The 19,454-nt window shown below is 40.7% G+C and overlaps 1 protein-coding gene across 2 annotated transcripts; it reads left to right on the forward strand.

Moving 5' to 3' along the window:
- The first annotated feature begins 460 nt into the window (after positions 1–460).
- Positions 461–18,207, forward strand: LOC110990044 (uncharacterized). Of its 2 annotated transcripts, none has more exons than XM_022254827.2 (14): positions 461–631; positions 3,505–3,560; positions 3,963–4,053; positions 4,315–4,457; positions 4,737–4,883; positions 5,378–5,506; positions 5,734–5,922; positions 6,100–6,222; positions 6,501–6,626; positions 6,873–7,013; positions 8,010–8,120; positions 8,461–8,583; positions 8,723–8,863; positions 9,110–18,207. In XM_022254827.2, the coding sequence occupies exons 1-14, from the start codon at positions 589–591 to the stop codon at positions 11,771–11,773; spliced, it is 4,227 nt and encodes a 1,408-aa protein (XP_022110519.2). In that variant the 5' UTR covers positions 461–588; the 3' UTR covers positions 11,774–18,207. The 2 variants fall into 2 exon arrangements, with proteins under 2 accessions (XP_022110519.2, XP_086997569.1); XM_087141443.1 differs by having other exon boundaries at positions 8,013–8,120.
- Positions 18,208–19,454: the final 1,247 nt, after the last annotated feature.

A 19,454-nucleotide genomic window follows, 5' to 3' on the forward strand; every position in this document is an offset into this window, starting at 1 on the left:
AACTTGGGTGACAGCTGCAGCTAGCCCGCGGCAGTAATCGGGGATATTTGGATTGGTATAGCGACAGAGCCACGCCCACTGTTCTCTACACGCACGCGTACACTCGCCCTCTTCCTTAGTAAAAAAAAACATGAGCGAGCTACTTCCTTTGTTTGCATCTTGTTGTCAGGCGCGCACTCTTTCCAAATCTTGTTTTAGAAAATGACTTTTAAAAAGGCTATTCCTCAAAACCTGAAAAGAATTAGTAGTTCAAAAATAATAATAATATATATTGGATGAAACTTTACCATAACCTTTTGAAAAAAGACAAAATTACAAATTTGTAATTTTTGTAAATCAGCAACTTGACGAACGAGCAAAACCTTGGAAACTAGCGAAACATTATTATATGAATTATGTATAAGGCGTGACTAACTTTCAACCAATCAGAAGTCTTGTAGGGTACCGTGTTGGTCGCGGCCTTCAGAAACGGTTTTGGATTTATGACAAGTGGACGTGCCTTTGTGTTTCTCCGTCTTTACTGCAGTCAGTTTGTTACAAGAAATTCGGAAATTTTGCAGCTGATATTAAGATCACGTCGGCTCAAACATGGGCTGTCCACAGTCCAAGAAGAGAAAGCGCCGTGCTCAACGTAAGTTCCTTTTGCTTCATGAATTAATTTTTCGAAGTTGATTTTAACATGCGTGAACTTCGGACGTAGGCTTAAGCCCTGTATGTTGAGTGTTATGTCTGGTGAAAAAACAGTTGATGCCATTGTCGTTGCTAAGCAATTTGTACACGTACACAAAGGGTTAACCATTGTGCATAGACATTGCTAAGCAATCTGTTCACGTACACAAAGGGTTAACCATTGTGCATACCTGTGTAGGAGGAGAAAAGCAATTTGCAACAGCAGAAAAAGTTGTTTATCAAAATAAATTTCGTACCCAAAATATTAAGTCATGTAGGTGTTGGGAGTACCTGGGGCCCAGGGACTGGTTATTTTGAAAGTGGTGATATTTAACACATTAGTAGGCCTAGTATTTGTGATAGACTCAGAATAGGCCGAGGGCTATTGTTCATGTTATTGAAATTTGGGGGAAAAAATTCGGAACAAATTTGATGTGCTTGACTTAAGTTAGTTGGGCCCACACCTGGGTCAGCGTGCCCACCATGGTGCTTTTATGGTGTCTTACTTTAAGACTAAGTTAGGGATGTGATATTCCATACAAAGCTAAGGCTAAATGTAATGACATAAGGGTTGGTTTAAATAACAGCCGGACTGTTGCGTAACAGCGTGCAGAAGCATTACAATGAAATTCTTTGTATTTTTTTAATCATTCCGTCATATCCTGTGTATTATGGTACAAGCCTGGGAAAAAAAAACCTTCAAGTAAATACATTTGTAGAACAATTTAAAGGAATGCTTTATTTAAGATTGGAATTATACAGATTAAATGTACGTTACGATAAGATTGCATTAGTAATTGCGAATGTAGAAATACATGTAGATTTGCTTTCAATTTACTAGATATCTCTTAGTCTGGCTATCCATAGAATATTTATTCCTGGTTTGTGCATTCGATACATTAGATGAATTTGACTCAATTTTCTCACGTCGGTGGTTTGATATCACTCTGCCTTCTGTTTGTTTTATTCATGACCGACCCACTAATCCTAGTTTTAGCTTCATTCTAAGTACAGCGATATTTGGTTTAGTGACTAGTTCAGTTGTATCGGGTGTAGTTGAACATATTCCAGTAGAATGCAAATTTGTGTTAATTTTTTCACTGGAGAAAGCGAATAGTTTGAAACTTATTGATTTGAGTAATAGATTCCTATTTAAGCCCCCTCTCTGTATCTGTGTTTCCAGAATGTTGTCATTGTACTTGTACGTCCAATAAAATAATATACTGAAGCAACCATTAGAAGATCCCACTTGTATCGTAGTGATGTGGAGTTGCGCTCCTTGTCTGCATCAAGGCCTATGACTATGTAATGACACATTGTCTGGTTGCATGCAAGCAGAGTCATGGGAAGTTATAACTAAGATATCACAAGTCATGAAGTTATCCCGAGTTGATGCATCCCTCACACAGTGATAGAATTATCAAAATGTAAGAAGTGTGTGGGCCTTGCTTATGTTAGAGAGACAGGGAGGTAGGCCTAACAGGAGTTTGGTAGGGAAAACAAGGGATCAATGGGACTCATGCTGGCAATTTTTTGTTACATGTAGGCCCTAAGTGTGCAGCATGATACACTGCGTGGGATTCAGGGCCTGTTAAAGGGACTAAACATTTTTTCGCACAGGGTCTAGGCCTATACTGATGCTTTGTTTGGCAATTTAAGGTTTTTCAGGGGCAACCAGAATACCGGAAGGAAAAAAATCTTAAATTCTTGTGGGGAAAAAATTGAGTTCATGAGGATTATGTGCCATCACTTTTGCCCCTCTTAATCTACCCTTGATGTGTGAATATGATTGAAATTAAATGAAGTGGAAGCACCAGCTTGGTTGGAATCAATGGTACTTAATATTTAATGTTACTCTTTGAACAAAAATATTGTCTAATCTTTAGCCACCGGTCCCAAGGACAGGAAAAAATTATTCAAAGCAGGTAGTTTTAGGGTTAAGAACAAACCCTGTTATATTTGACGAATTTTTGTAACACTGGAAAAAATGTGTACGTTTCCATCCAAAACACTGTGTACGATGGAAACATGGGCTCAGACAGTACCAAGGGGCATCAGTTTCATAAAGTTTTCCAGGATGAGACAGGCAAATTAATATTTCCTAAAGGACAGGCAGATACTTTAACCTTAGATCAAATCCTGAATATTGTACTATTTGCCAAAAACCACCAAGCTAAACAATAAAGCTCTTCACTGATAAAAATTCAATAAGAGCAAAATTCTTGATGACTTTCTTACTTTGTCTTAGGCACAGCACAAAATTTGGACAATATGCCAATGGTGCACCACCTAAGTCCAAACTCTGACCAAATTTCAAAACCTGCTGATGAAAAGTGCCATGGAACCTTTATTTGTTTGGAAACAAACCGATACAGCGTCAGGGGTGGATCCAGGATTTTCCAAGGGGGGGCATAAGCTAAAAAATTTAGGGTAACGGCCACAAAATTAGGGAAGTTAAGTACCGGCCCGGAAGCAGATCAATTTTTGTCCCACCTTTTTCATATTTATGGGGTTGGGTCCCTTCCTCTTTTTCTTCCCCCTCCCTTTGTTCTATCTTTTTTATTTATTTATTTTTTTGGGTGAAAAAGGGGGATGGAGGGTGAAATGGGGGTGTGTGTCCCCTCCACCGGATCCACCTCTGAGCATGTCCCAAGTGAGTCAGAATTTGTTAGGTACTATTAAATGCTCCAGCAGCAGAAGTCTCTGTTCAGGGTGTCGACATGTCACAGGTGATCACACTCAGTCAATGAAAATGCTCCAACAGGTTAGCACAGTGCACACAGGATTTATCAGCCAGCACTACAGTCTGGTAATTTTTTCTCACGTACTTTCTAGGATCCAACAAGGAGCAACAGAAACTTTCTAGGAGTGCTTTGAAGAAGCAAATCAAGGTATGCCGACACATTACAGTTTGTAATTTACAGGAGATTACACTCAATTTGTTTGTCCCCCGTATTCTATTCTAGACAAGACATCTACATTTGGTAAAAATGCTAGCATACATGTACTTGACTAAGAGATTATACCATGTGGCCGTGGGAAGAGCAATTACATGTAACTGATATATCGATAGTGATATTTTAGCGTAGGAAGACACCAGAATTAAAACTCTCAAAGCCTTTAGAAAAAATGACAACCTCTCTGCGACCTCCATTACTAAGCTGAACAAATTTAATTTCCCTTTATCTAACCTCCAAATGGTGCAAGAGACATTGAACCCCCCCCATCTCCATATTCCAGCTTTTGGCTTCCAACCTAGTCTTGACTTCACTATTTCGTCTTTCCCGTTGCAGGCTAAGGCCAAGCTGGAAAAGGCCCTGGCTGAGACCAAGGCTAAGGGAGATGCTGAGCTGAGAGCTGCGGCTCTGGCCGTAGCTGGACTTGGTATGTAAAAGTGTCAAATGAAGATTTCTAACGATTGTTCTGCTGGTGCAAATGGTGCCTGCACCATGTTTACTTCTCAGCACTAATACATGAAGTTGAAAAATGTTATTTTATCAGTACTTGGTAACAGTGATTTTCATTTTGAGAATGAACCATGGAATTCCAATGCTTGATAAAAGTGAAAGTTTACACAAGATTGTTGTTGAAATGTCCAATCCAAGGGTGTTTTGATTAAAGCTACATTTTTCTATGACTCTGCAGGAGGGGTCCAGCTGCCTGCCATTACCAGCGAGCAAATCCCTGAGCAAACCCCTGAGCAAACCCCTGAGCAATCCCGTACCACCACCACCACCAACGAGCAAACCCTGACCAATGAGCATACTTCTATTAAGGAAATCCAGAAGGTCTGATTTGAGTTATTCTTCACATAAAAGCAAAACTTTGAGGATAGTTAGATTTCAGGAGCTGCAATGTGCAATTGATGCAATACTGCAATTTAGCCATGATATTTTTTATGTTAAATAACACCCACAACAAGGTGTTTAAATATTTCTTCATAAAGCAATATTGTTGTCCTAAAGGATAACTTTTTAAATAAATGAGACATTGCATCCAAATACTCCAACCTCAGCTGAAATTTACAAGGTTAGAGATGTTCAGATTTTAATCCTTCAACTTTACAGGAAGAGAAGGAGATGAAGTCAGTCTCAGGATTGATGACTACTGATGCTTCTGTCGCAGCTGCCATCACTGATGCAGTTGCCGAGGTGATCGGTGACGATGCTGTGAGCAAGAGTGAGGACCTGAAGGCCATCCTGGGGATCAACCAGGTACATTTGCTTCTTGAGGCTGTTTTTCCTTGTTATTTGAAATCTTTTTTGAACATTATTTAGAATTACAGATTGTGTAACAGATGCAGTGTGCTATAGCTTGTTCTTCGTGAGAACTCCATTTAGCTAAATAAATATATTGATGTTGAGACCAGAATGGCACTGCATTCTCTTATCTGTAGTGCTTTGAAATGCTTGACACACTGCTGAGTATTGTTGAATTGCAAAGACGATAAACTCTTCATGATGTGGGCTTTGTGTACAAACACATGAGGCCAAATGCAACTCCACAGAAATGTTTGTGCTAAGGATACCCTATGTCATGCTTGCTGCTTATCATATACCATGCCTCTTCAACAACAAGCATGTTGCAAATAGTCTTTCAATGTTGCCTCTTATTCTCATTTTACTCACAAAGGGGTGCACAATGCTTCTAGGAATCTTTTCACAGAAACTTCTTTAATAATACTTGCCATTGTTACCCTTTAAAACAGTCTACTCTGGCCTCTGAGCGTCCTAACAGCTCCACATCCGTTGAGCCTAGACTGATCATTGTCGGTGAAGCCGACATCTGTGTGGACACCACCAAGGATGAACCACCAACTTCTACCCCCCAAATTAAGGTCAGTCACATTTTTTTTTTGTCCAAGAAGATCATAACATTTGGCTCATAAAGGTTGCATTTATGGTGACAGCGTGATAACACATGCAGTGATGTATGGCAGTGATAATGCATTTGACAGTGCTAATTGTGTTGAAGCAATGACAGTGTAATGATGATAACAGTGATAACAATGACATTAAAAAGGGTGAATTTGAAGAAAATTTAAAACTTGATCTACACTTCCAGGCACCAATCGTTGTCATCCCTGAGGTTGACAATGAAGCTAGCACGGGCCGGACAAACGTGGAGGAAGATCTGGACACCAAGGATGGGGAGGACAAGGACGAGCATGACCAGGAAGATGACAAGGAGGGTGACAAGGACGAGCATGACAAAGACAGTGATGAGGGGAAGGATGACAAGACTGTTGATGAGGTAGGAATCTTTTGGAAAACCCTTACCAAATGTAGATCTGCGAGTAAGTGTATAAAATGTAAAAGCAGAGTATTCTTTTAAAACATTTAAAATATTTCAAGCGTTCAGATTCGTTAATCTGTCGGTTTTAATCATGTCCATCTTCTCTTTCCCTGGAATTTTTTGGGTATACTACAGGACTCTTCCAGCAGCCTGGAACTGGAGGCTGCTAACTTGGTGAAGGCAGTCTTTGCCGGTCTGGACAAAGATGAAGAAAAAGCACCTCAGTCGGAAGTGCTTAACACAGCAGCTGATGATGAGGCAAGTCGTTAACATCAAGCATATTAAGTCAACCTGAGGCCCTTACAGATGTGCATAAATAACCCAAGGGCATATTGAGACAACTCCCCAAATGTAGCATATATATACCAAGTTTATATGCAATATCCAACTTTAAATTCAAGACTTGACCAAAACTAATTTTCCATGTTTCAACATTAGCCTCAAGTGTGGTCGACCAAACTCACGCAATGCAAAACTACAAATGAAATCTTGGTGTTATGCCATAAAAATAATCATGACCTTTCTGATGGTCACAGATTAGCGCTGCAGAGCAGGCAGCCATCTTGGAGCAGGAGGCTGCTTATCTTGTTGATGCTGTCTTCGCCAGCTTGGAGGGAGAAGACAGTGACGAAGATGACACCTCTACAACAGTTACTGTCATGGTGCGTTCCTTGTCAAATTCCATTTAAATATCAGCATGACAGATTTTAATAGTAAATTTAGTAGTATACAGTTGGCATTTGAAACACTGTATGATGTCCAGAGCACAAAACCTTGAAAAACATGCTGTCACAATAATAAATATTGTGATATCCCACACATGGCACCAACAGTGTTCAACAAAGCCTGGTGAAGAGTTTAATATGTAATGTAGTTAAAAGAAAGTACTTGCTTTCAATACTTCACAGTCTGTGGGCATGTCAGCAGAGGCACCTTCCAATCTGGTTGAAGAGGCAGCAAAAGTTGTGAGTTCTGTCCTGGCCCAAGTCACAGCAGACTTCCAGTCTGAGGGACGGACTACTGCTCCAATCATCGAGACAGCTGACATGGTAAGCAATTATGCTAAGCTAATATGGCTTTTAGCTCAAATTTTACAAATCTGTCCCTTTGATTACATGTATTAGCGACTTCAGAATGTGCTTAACCACTTGCTGCCGGAGAACCCCGTTTAGCTGGGGTGCCCGATATGGGACAAAAGAGCTGGTCTGTTTAACAAAAGACTGTGCTCGGAACAAAAGACCTGCTGCTGGGAATTTTACAGTATACCACTGTTTTGGGCATAGCGCGCCCACAGATTAGCACCGCGGACAAAGTGCTCCAGTGCCCCATTGATGAGTGACACAGCACCGCTGCACGCTATTCCAGCTCGTTTGAAAAGACGCCACTCACATTCACTGGGGACAAAGGAAATTCTGGGCTCTCTTTACAGAGCGGCAGGCCCTGATATACTCAGATATACTCAGGAGTCAATGAAGGTTGCCTGTCAGCTTAGAGTAGCCACCAAAGAGTCATTTGTGTGGGTCTAAACGTCCATTGAAATGAAATGATGAATTGTTGAAGAATTTTGAAAACTGAAAATTTTGAAAATCTCCTGTGTGTGTGCACAGTATTTTTAAAAGCACCTGGCAGCAAATGATGAAAGAGACCTTGTCAATTGTAAATTAGGGGTCGTTATACATGTACTTTAACCGGGCAATGCAATTAGAGTTAACAAAACACTGAAATTGAACAGAATAGAGTACCGAAGTGTGACGTCACTGTGAACCAGAAAGTGCAGTGCAAACGAATGCAAACGAGTACGCGCGCGTTGGTTCACGCGCTGATTCTCGCACTAATGCCTTTTACACACTAATTGTGCGCGTGACGTAGTCACTTTGGTACTCTATAGAAAATGATTGAAATTTCTCTATAAATGGACATTGTTAGACACCTCAGACCCAGATCTATACATGAAACAAGGAGTTTAATTAGAGAATAACATTGATACAAGGTGACAGCAAAAAATGAAACTCCCTGTTCACATTTCGGCTGTTGATGTACTGCAGCAGATGACAAGCAGCCTGGACATAGAGGCTGCTAAACTTGTGGATGCCTGTCTTGCAAGTATCACACAGGAGGACCTGCAAACTGCTTCTACCACCACAGCAGTTCAGATGGTAAGTCAAATGAAGAGGCACTTGTTATTTTTTTGAATGACAATATTAAGCACAACTAGAAAAGATAAACTTACTGAGGATTATAAACTTCAAGAACTAGAGCTTTTGTTCAGTTAATGAGAAAAGCAGCCATGTGTCAGCTTTTACTCTTTTGGGAGTAAGATTAAAGGTACAGTGTACTTCAGATTTAGGTACAGGTGTATGACAGGAAGGGTTCAAACTGGATGTTCTCGTAAAACGTGTTACTTTGGTCATTTTTAATTTTCATTAGCTACTTCCAAATTGTTCCAACTTGAGAGATTATTAAACATGTCCATTGGTTACTGCAATGCCTTCACAGTCTTGCGATGAAACAAAGGAGGAAGAGGAACAACACAGCTTGGATCGGCAGGCTGCTGATATGGTTGATATTTTGCTCGCCACCATCGCTACTGAGCAAATGGCCTCAAATCCCACTGATGCGGTAAGTATTTTAATTTTGGGCGTTTAAAGTGAAAAGCCTGCACACAATCAGGTTTTGGCACGGAAGAATTCAGAATTCATTTATAAAGTTGTAACTAAAGACTCTTAAATTCGATGAAGCGTATTTGTTTAATCAACAGATTTCCAGCACTGCATCAGTTGACCCAGCCAAGCTGACAAACATCATATTGAATGGGCTGAAGAATTCAAGCGTTAACCTTGCACGCCAAACCTCTGAGATGTCCACTCAGACTTGTGAAATGGCCATTCAAACTGACAATGTGAGTAAAACCAACATGATATATAACACATCAGCGTTTTTGAAAATAAAAATCTCCCCTTGCAAAATCTGCAAATAAAATTCAAATTCTCTCCTTTTTTTTTCTTCACCTAAATTTGAAACCAACCCCTAACACATGTTTACGTTTCTTTCTGCAAAACAACAAACGCATGTGCATATGCATCACTTTTTCTGAATTAAATGGGCCTTGTGATTATCATCTTTTTACTGGCTCTGGCTTTTCCAGATTGAAAATGAACAAGACAAGCCATCAAAGAAACCATCAGCTGTGTCCAAGATAAAAACAGCCATCAAGTCTGCATCCCAGAAAAGTCGAACGGCCCTTCTTGGGAAAAAGGACAAACTGGACAAGGTCAAGAAAGCCAGTGGGAAAGAGAAGGAAAAGGACACACAGGCCTCCAGCAAAAGCAAGACCAAGTTGGCTGATAGCAGGAAGCCCACCAAGGATACGAATAAGTCAAAAAGTGATCACAAGAAACAGGACAAACAGGACAAGGACAAGAAGGCCAGTGGAAAAGACAAAGATGCAAAGTCAAAAAATCAGGTGTCCGGCACAAACAAGACCAAGAAGCCTGCCAAAGAAACAAAAAATTCAAGGAGTAATCACAAGAAGTCTCCCACTGCTAGCAAGAAGAAACCTGCTATAGAGCCAAAAGCCCGCAATGCATCAAGCAGGATGTTGAAACTCAAAGAGTCAGCAAAGGGTGCTGATAGTAAGGAGTGTGCCAACGCAAAGACAAGGAAGACCAAATTAAACAGCACCTCTACCGGTTCCACAGCTGTCGGCAGCAAGAGCAAACAGACTGCCACGAAAAAATCTCAGGCATCAAAAATTCCCCAAATGTCTTCTACTTCTGCAACAAACAGCAACAACAGGAACAAAGCAAACCCTGCTGAAAAGTTGAAGGCATCAAAGAGCTCTTCCCTCCCTCACAAAGGTGGCCTACAGAAACCAAACACCTCTGTCAGTGCCGCCATAACAAGCCATCTTCAGGGGAGCAGCCACTCCAAAAGTCAGCCTGCTGAGAAGCAAGACCCAGATCTAGATCCTTCGAGTGTTACCAATCATCCAACAAAATCATGTGACAACTCCACAATAGAATCCAAGTCATTGGGCAAACTGAAGCCAGGACATGTCAGATTCCAAGAACCCCAGTCTGTAACCTCTTCCCCATCCATCCAGAGCAAAGAACAGAAGTCCACTACTGTGGAAAGCAAGGATGCAAACATTGCTCTCACATCTGCTGATAGTTTGGACCCTTCCAAGCTGAGTACTAAGCGGCAGAAACGTTCAGGAAAAGGTAATGTCTCCATCAAAAGTGAGGGTGCACCCCGCAGAGTCAACTCTGCCCGCCGTGCCCATAGTCAAAAGACATCCTTAGCCATGCTTGCTGACGCAAGACCAAGTACAGTGGTCGCAAATCAGATGGAATCTGTCACCATCACAGATCAGTTATCCTTTCCAGGATCAGATGAAAGTGCCATGGGTGACAACTTCGAGGTGACCAGAGAAATCAGCGTCACACACCAACTATCACTGGAAAACCAACCTTTGGATGAACTCCAGCAACATCCTACTGCTGTGAACAGCAGCAATCAAGAACAGCAGCTTTGGGACCAACTGCGAGTTCTGCCATCGGGACATCTTTCTCCTGAAAACGTACCAACTGATCAACCTACAGTTTCTTCACCTGACAGAGCACTGGATGGCAACCTATCTTCCATTATGCAAACAAGAACCATCCAGTCCTCCACTGATAACATAACTCCTGTCTTGAGTGCACACTTGCTAGCAGCATCAACATCTTCCAGTAGCTTTCTGGATCACTTGGACAACCAGAGCACAAGGTCTTTTTCCAGTGAGTCTCAGTGCACTCGAAAAAGTCCAAGCAGGAAAAACACTCAAACAAGGATTCCCAAGATAGGGAACACCAAGGTACATGTACCTGATGACCTAAACCAACAAGACAGAGGTCATCCTCAACTACCTTTTGGCAAAGGCTCTTCCACGATTACTACACACCAAGCAAAAAGTGATGTTCCTGCAGCAGATGACAAGTTCAGGCCCACCTCCCAATTGAAGACTTCAAGCAGTTCTCACGAAAGAGCCTCACTGACCCCAAGAGGGAAGAAGACACCAAGTCTGATGCTGCAAGCGTCCAACAGTTCATCAACAGATCTCTCATATGTGGCCAATGGTGTTCAACTTCAGATACCGCTTGGCAAAGGCTCTCCCACCCACAGGACAACAGACCGAGCAAACAGTGATCTCCTGATCAGAGCAGACACAGAGCGTGTGTACAGAACAACCTCTCAGGTTAGGATGTCAAGCAGTCCCCAAGGGAGAGCCTCACTGATTCCAAGAGGGAAGAAGACACCAAGTCAAGTGCCACCAGGCCTCAACAGCCCATCGAGTGATCTCTTGTCTGCATCAGAAGCAGGTGGCTCCGTGCAAGGTTCCAGGAGTCCCTGTGGCGGTGTTTCTGAGAGTGCTGGAAGAGACTCAAAGATTCTCCCCACCCAGAGGACACCAAGTCCATTGTCACCAACATCAAACAAACCATCACAAGATCTCCTGAATTCATCGCAGATGGGGCACCGTGTTCCAGATTCTAGAAGTCTAAGTGGCAGAAGCACTCAGGGAAGAGCCTCAAGGATTCCAACTCAAACAAGGGTGGTTTCCAATAACCCATCCCGTGATCTCCTGAACAGTCCAGATCACCTTATCAGAGACGCAACAACTGCTCTTGAAAAGCAGCAACGCATGAAGAGCAGATCCACCACTCCTTCCGCCACACCTGGCCATCTTACACCTGTTGGTGGCGGTGGAGAGTCTCCGCGCCAGGAGACTGCTGAGGTGCAGCTTGGCTGCACCCAGCGCCAAGATTAAATCCCTCTTTTACAATGTGCAGTTCCTCTCAAAATAATGTTTAGTTGAAGTCACATCCGTAATGGGAGACTTTTGAGATGCTGGTGTGAGCAGACATACTGGTCCTTTGTCATTGTTATCACCATTGTTAACACATTCTGAACCACACATACATACCAAGAACATCTGGCATCTGCTCAGAACTAGTAAAATGGGCTTGTATGTCTGCCTCAACCAACATCTCAAAAATCTCCCATTACAGACGGCAATTCTGTAAAAAGCAAAATCAACTTAGAGCTGCACTACCATCTGTCATATAAAATGATATATTTTCTTTGTCAGTCAGATGCTCCACTTCTATTTGGTATTACTTCTGTTCTAGTTAAAAACAATGGACCTTAATTACGGATGTGACAAAAAATATGGATCCAGGATGGGCTAATGGGTACACATCATCTTCAATAAAACATTTTCCATCCTGTAAAATAATTTTCTAATTCAGGGTTTTTTCAACAATTTCCAATATCCGAAAGTAATTGTACCTTTAAAAAGGCCCAACTGGTAAAAAAATAATGGATCCGCACTAAACATTATTTTGAGAGGAACTGCACACACTGAGTATGTGTGTGCTTGTTTGGTTAGAAATTGCAACTTCCTGAATTGCCTTGTTAAAATTCTGATGTGTTCCACCTTACCAGGATTTTCTCAAGATCTAACCCTTGCAATTATGACACCTACAATCAAACATGCACTCACATACAAATTAAGGTTGTTTATAATGAATGGAAACAGCAACACAATTACATCATAATTCAACTGCGATTCCACCTGCAGTTGCATATTTACTTTAACACCATCAGACCTTTTTGCTTGCTGTTTACTTCTCAATGTCCATTTCTGACTTCCATCCTTCTTTCAACTGTAACAACACCAACAGTTACATGAGCATTAACATCAACTAAATTTCAGTCTTTACAACTGCAATTCCACCAGCAGTTTACTAGCTGTGATACCATCAACAGCTCCTGTGCTGTTAATGCAGATGTCCTTCCATTTGAAACTGTAAATGACATCAACAGTTTCTCACAAACAGCGACTGAAATTCAACCTTCAGGTATGAAAGCTGCAGTAACAACAGCAGCTATGCTGTTTAGTCTGAATTGCTCCCTTGCACAACTGTAACAACACCAACAGTTGAAGCAAACAGCTACTGAATTCCACCTTCAGGTGTGAAAGCTGCAGTAACAACAGCAGCTATGCTGTTTAGTCTGAATTGCTCCCTTGCACAACTGTAACAACACCAACAGTTGAAGCAAACAGATACTGAATTCCATCTTCAGGTGTGAAAGCTGCAGTAACAACAGCAGCTATGCTGTTTAGTCTGAATTGCTCCCTTGCACAACTGTAACAACACCAACAGTTGAAGCAAACAGATACTGAATTCCATCATCAGGTATGAAAGCTGCAGTAATAACAGCAGCTATGCTGTTCAGTCTGAATTGCTCCCTTGCACAACTGTAACAACACCAACAGTTGAAGCAAACAGATACTGAATTCCATCTTCAGGTGTGAAAGCTGCAGTAACAACAGTAGCTATGCTGTTTAGTCTGAATTGCTCCCTTGCACAACTGTAACAACACCAACAGTTGAAGCAAACAGCTACTGAATTCCACCTTCGGGTATGAAAGCTGCAGTAACAACAGCAGCTATGCTGTTTAGTCTGAATTGCTCCCTTGTACAACTGTAACAACACCAACAGTCGAAGCAAACAGCTACTGAATTCCATCTTCAGGTGTGAAAGCTGCAGTAACAACAGCAGCTATGCTGTTCAGTCTGAATTGCTCCCTTGTACAACTGTAACAACACCAACAGTTGAAGCAAACAGCTACTGAATTCCACCTTCAGGTATGAAAGCTGCAGTAACAACAGCAGCTATGCTGTTTAGTCTGAATTGCTCCCTTGCACAACTGTAACAACACCAACAGTTGAAGCAAACAGCTACTGAATTCCATCTTCAGGTGTGAAAGCTGCAGTAACAACAGCAGCTATGCTGTTTAGTCTGAATTTCTCCCTTGCACAACTGTAACAACACCAACAGTTGAAGCAAACAGCTACTGAATTCCACCTTCAGGTGTGAAAGCTGCAGTAACAACAGCAGCTATGCTGTTTAGTCTGAATTGCTCCCTTGCACAACTGTAACAACACCAACAGTTGAAGCAAACAGCTACTGAATTCCACCTTCAGGTGTGAAAGCTGCAGTAACAACAGCAGCTATGCTGTTTAATCTGAATTTCTCCCTTGCACAACTGTAACAACACCAACAGTCGAAGCAAACAGCCACTGAATTCCATCTTCAGTTACCATCAGAACACTCTAATTCCATCAGTAGTGTAATATGTCACTAGTACCATCTGCAGTTTAGAGCTGTTTGCTTGTCAGTGCCATAGTCTTGGGGTAGGGTAGAAAGTTTATCCATCACCAGGTGTGACCAGAAATTATTAGTTTGTACAAATGTTGAGGGCTAAGGTCACTCACAGCACAATGCCAACTGTGCATGTAGTGACTTGCTCCTTATATAGTTCCATCTTTAAAGTTTGCAAGAGTTGTGCCTTTTGTGCATTTCTGATTTCTTGGAAGATATCGTAGGGCTTCATGTACCTAACACCATCTCTGCCCTCAAAAGGATACTTGGTATTCTCAAACCTGTAAAACATCTGTGGTATTTTGGATCAACATCCTTCTGAGGGGTGTACATGAACCTTAATTTATACCCTCCTTACGATATTGACAATCCAGGATAGTTCATCAATCCTAAATGTACAGAAAGTGTCATCACGGTGATACTCTGCTTGCTTTCAGAGAGCATCAAGCATCCAAGATCTAATGCGTGTCCTCAACACAGCGAAACAAAATTGTGTAACATCAGTTGACTTGTAATGTTCATGAGAATCAAAACACATGTCAATAGCACCATCAATCTTCCAGGTTGGTGTTCCATCTTCTAGCCTGGAAGGCTGACATTGTTTTGTTTTTATGAGCATACCACCAACAAGTTTGTATTTCTGGTCCATATCACCAGGCTTCTCCATGACCAGTCTAGCCTAAACGATCTCCTTTGGCAAGCATGCATTAGTCCTGCGACAGAAAACACCCTAAGACAGACCTGCAGCATAAGAGATCTTTCAAGGATATCTTTCAGATCTCTTTCTACAGTTGTTTTCTTAGGGTTCAGAGTGTCAACATTCCCTTGTATGGGCATTCTACTGTTTCTCCAGCTAACAGTTAACTGCAAACAGCAACAGAAATTCCATCATTAGTCAACTGCAATTCCACCTGCAATTGGCTGTCTTGCTGTTTACTTATAATGTCCATTACTGACTGCCATCCTTCTCTCAACTGTAATAACACCAACAGTTACATGAGCATTAACAGCAACTCAATTTCCATCTTTACAACTGCAATTCCACCAGCAGTTTACTAGCTGTGATACCATCAACATGCAGCTCCTGTGCTGTTAATGCAGATTTTCTTCCATTTGAAACTGTAAATGACATCAACAGTTTCTCACAAACAGCGACTGAAATTCCATCTTCAGTTACAAAACTGCAGTAACATCAGCAGTTTGCTGTTTATTCTTTGATTTCCTCCATCCAAAACTGTTGTAACATCCACAGTTACAGTGAACAGCATCTGAATAAATACCATCAGCAGTTTTTGGCTGTTCACTGGTCAATGCTCATTTTTGCTCCCAGGGTCCGCTCAACCCGTTTGCTCACGTTTGCCTCCACAGCCGTTCTTGGCCACCAACATGTTCCCTACCAAGTCACCTCAAAAGGCCCCCTCCACTAACATCTGGCCTTTTGAGTGACATGAGGGGGACGCCCGTCCAATCCCAGTGCGTGCTAGTGACACCACTGGCTGATGATTGGACCCACAGTGTATCACTCCACTGCTCTGACTGGTCAATCGCGCACCCTCCACAGTAACATCTTACGTGTGATTGGTCAGCAGACTGTGTGACTGACATACAGGAACATCTGACACAGAGTGTCAATGTTTGTCCAGAGCCAGGTCTTTCGATAAGACCTTGCTGCTGCGTATTCGGCCGTAAGACTAGGGATTAACCCCATACAAATCCTACTGCCTCTATATTAAACTTTGCTGATTTGTTTATGAATGCATTGAACCTTTCTGACCCTTATGCATCTCCAGTGAGGCAACAGTCAATAATTTACAACAGGGTAGTCTACATGCTCATGGAGATTGGGAGATTCAAACATCAAATCCGTTTCCATTTGGGTCTGAAACATCAATCATTTCAGGGTTCATAAAAAGTAAATGCCAAATACAGACAACCTGGTCATCATTGTTGTGTTTCATTTCTTCAGAATTTGGTGATTTACTTCAACACATCAACAACAAGTTGATGTACTTTCCCCTAGCTGGCCAATGTGCTTGTAGCGATACAAGTATACATGTATGTGCTTCTCTTGGGCTCAGAAACATCATGCCTTTGAGGATTAATTAACAACAAAAATCCAAATGGTTAAATCCATTTAAAAAAAAAATAATAAAAAAAAATCTCACGCTGCTACAGCTCAAATTGTACCTTCACTGCCAGCTGCTCATTGAAGCTTTAAAGTGCAGATAACAGTGCACATTTCATAAATGTCAGACCCACTGGTTAGCGATACGCTGCTGAAATAGTACAATACAATGTGTACTATTCTTCCATCTTCTGGTTCACTAGTTACCAGGAGATTACATATCCAGAAGTACAGTTTTGTACCTTATTTTATTTATCACATTACCCAAGAGCTGGGGTATATCAAACTTCATCAAAGTTCTGGAAATAAATCAACATAAAACAATTCAGATATTCCATGTGCAGGAGTATCTCATCTTTTGGGGGATTAAAAAACTATTACAGCAGAATCACTCTGATTGCCACAATTGGACAGATATGTGATGTTAAGGCATTTTAACACACCACACAGTTTATTTTTGTTTGTTGTTGTTTGGAAAGCTTGCCATATTTTTCCCAGATCATCTCATTTCCGATTGGTTTATTGTGTATAAGATCCAAGCCATGTGAGTCTCGGTGATTTAGTCTTTCAAACTGTACTTGAACAAAATAGAGATTTTGTAAAATTCAAATTTAAAAAGGTATTTTCCTGTAATCCAATTTTCATCTGTGTTCTAATACATTCCAGGCTCTTTCACATATTTATGTTTTCTTCAAAGGTATTTTGTAACATATTCAAAGGATTTTGAGATCATGGATTAGATACATAATTACATCTAAAACTAATTAGGTGAACCAAATTCTCTATAGTTCTCGTATAAAAATGCAAGTACATGTGAATGCACAAATGTAAAATGACTTAAATCTTGGGATTATGACCATGGCTTTTCACAATTAACAATTATTTCAAACTCACCAATTTATAGTCTAGGCCAGATTAATGTCTGATCTAAGATCAAAACTGTTCCTGAGCTGAGAGCCATTAATTATGATCAGCTAAGTAAGACTGTTTAGAATCAGACAAATCTGTAGAAACCACATCTGATCCAGCCATCTGTTCAATCCGGTTGCTGTCAGCAAAAAAAATTTTTAGATCTATTAATTTGGAATTAAAAAAATCAACTTATGTATGGCAAGCATGCAATGCACCTTATGTGGCAAAGGTGTTTTTATGTAGACTTTTTTTATATTGAGACGAGCCTGATAGGCATAATTTCAGGTTGGCCATTTCATAAAAGTTGTCTTAGGAATCCAATCTCAAAAAAGCTTTAAAAATCTTGGGTTAGAAACAGTTCAGAAATATATAAAATTGTAACGATAAATTAATCAAAGTGGAACACCAGAAAATGAACACAAACCTCAATTTAATCTTTTCCAATCTCAAGAAAAGCTTAAAAAATCTTGGGTAAGAGATAGTTCACAAAACTCTAGCATTATGAATATAAACTAAGTGAAGTGGAAAACAGAAATGAACACACACTTCAATATTATCTTTTCCAATTGCAACTAGTAACTCTATCTTAAGACAACTTTTATGATAAACCGGACAATGAATTTGAATAAAAAACATTCCTGTTTCTCCATTCAAAGGAGTTTTCCATTAGGGGTTCCAAAAATTGAAATTACTGGATTTTTAATTCATAATAAACTATGCAGTTATTGGTAGGAATTATGGCCAATAATAACCTGATACAAAAAAACGATTTGTAAAAAAAATGGGTCTGACTAAATAAATAAATAAATAAAAAAACTGTCCATTTTGTGTGCATTATTTGGTGGTTTTGTGCCGTCCTGTCACAATTTATTATGCCAATTTAACCGATCAGTATCTTTTAAATTGACAAATATCTAAAGCATCATAAATAAAACACCAGAACTGAAACAAAACCAGGCTTATCACATTACGGCCAAAAGAGAGAAGGCTATAATTTACATGCAGCAACAATGATCCTATTTAAATTGACATATCGTATAAATTATTTACTTTAGTCTGAGTGCATGTCGCATACACATGACTGCACAACTTGTTCATAGAAATCTGTGGGGATTTTCAGCAAATTGTCTATTTTTCAGTCATCCAGTGGTACTTTATATTTTCATTAAAATGCTGGCATTGAGCTGATAACATCATGACCACACATGTATCATTAATGCGATCTTTGAATAGGCATGACAGGTGCCTGCATGGTATAATGAGCAATGGGTAAAATTTTATAGGTGGCCAGCCATGAAGCCAGCCAGTACCTTGATCAATTCATCAACAAACATTGCACATGTTTCCCCTTCCTTAAAAAATCGACATATTTTGAACCCTACATTAAATTGCAGAATGTTCCACATTTCTTTTTGATCCATCATTCCAAAAGATCTACATGTATATTTAAAGGGAAAAAAGTCTGGAATCCCGCCAGGCCTGAATTCCATCTTCTGAGTACAAAGTCACAATTGTAAGTATGGAACCATATGAAGATTTGTAGTGGCAGGTTCCCCCATCTCCATGCTCAAACACTCACTGGGCATGTTCGGGTGCAGTGCTAGTCTACGTGTAGTTCACTGACCTGACAATCCCTGATGACTCTTGATAATATCTTAGGTCAGGTAATGCCCACAATTAAATATAGTTCATGACACAACATGTCAGGGGTCACCAGGGAAGCCCCGTCTGACAGCCTGTTGGAAGCTATTTTTTCCATTTCATTTATTCCAATTTTGGGATGTACCTCACATAACACAGAATGGCAAGCGATACAAAAGGAAAATTTTTTTGACACCCAGACATACAAAAACAACTGAACAATATTTAACCAGCCCCACTGAATTGCCCCAAACAAACTTTTTAGATGCCTGTGTAAAAGGTAAAACTGCCATCCCCCCCTCCCCGGTAAATGTGTCCCCCCCCGAACACTTTTAGTGGATCACACCCTGGGTAAAACTGTCTGGGGGGACACAGATACCAAAGTAAATCTGTCCCCTTCCACGTAAATTTGTCCCCCCTGAGAAATGTGCCCCCATGCAGCATCACAGGTCAATCACCTAACTGTGTACAGCTACAGAGTTCAACTGTTTTCATACATTTTTTTGACACACACCATTACTGTTTCTGGAAATGAATGCTTGTGACATCAAAACACAGTGATTGGAAGAAGACGGCTATCTTGGATGGAGGCATCCATGGCA

This window comes from Acanthaster planci, linkage group LG09, assembly GCF_054643075.1.
Source record: "Acanthaster planci isolate LZ-2023a linkage group LG09, COTS_SCS, whole genome shotgun sequence".
In the NCBI taxonomy this organism is placed as follows: Eukaryota; Metazoa; Echinodermata; class Asteroidea; order Valvatida; family Acanthasteridae; genus Acanthaster; species Acanthaster planci.

Coding starts and splice junctions, on each gene's coding strand:
- LOC110990044 (XM_022254827.2), top strand. CDS start 589: ATGGGCTGTCCACAGTCCAAGAAGAGAAAGCGCCGTGCTCAAC. Junction 4,884..5,377: donor CCATCCTGGGGATCAACCAG/GTACATTTGCTT, acceptor CCTTTAAAACAG/TCTACTCTGGCCTCTGAGCG. Junction 6,627..6,872: donor CTACAACAGTTACTGTCATG/GTGCGTTCCTTG, acceptor AATACTTCACAG/TCTGTGGGCATGTCAGCAGA.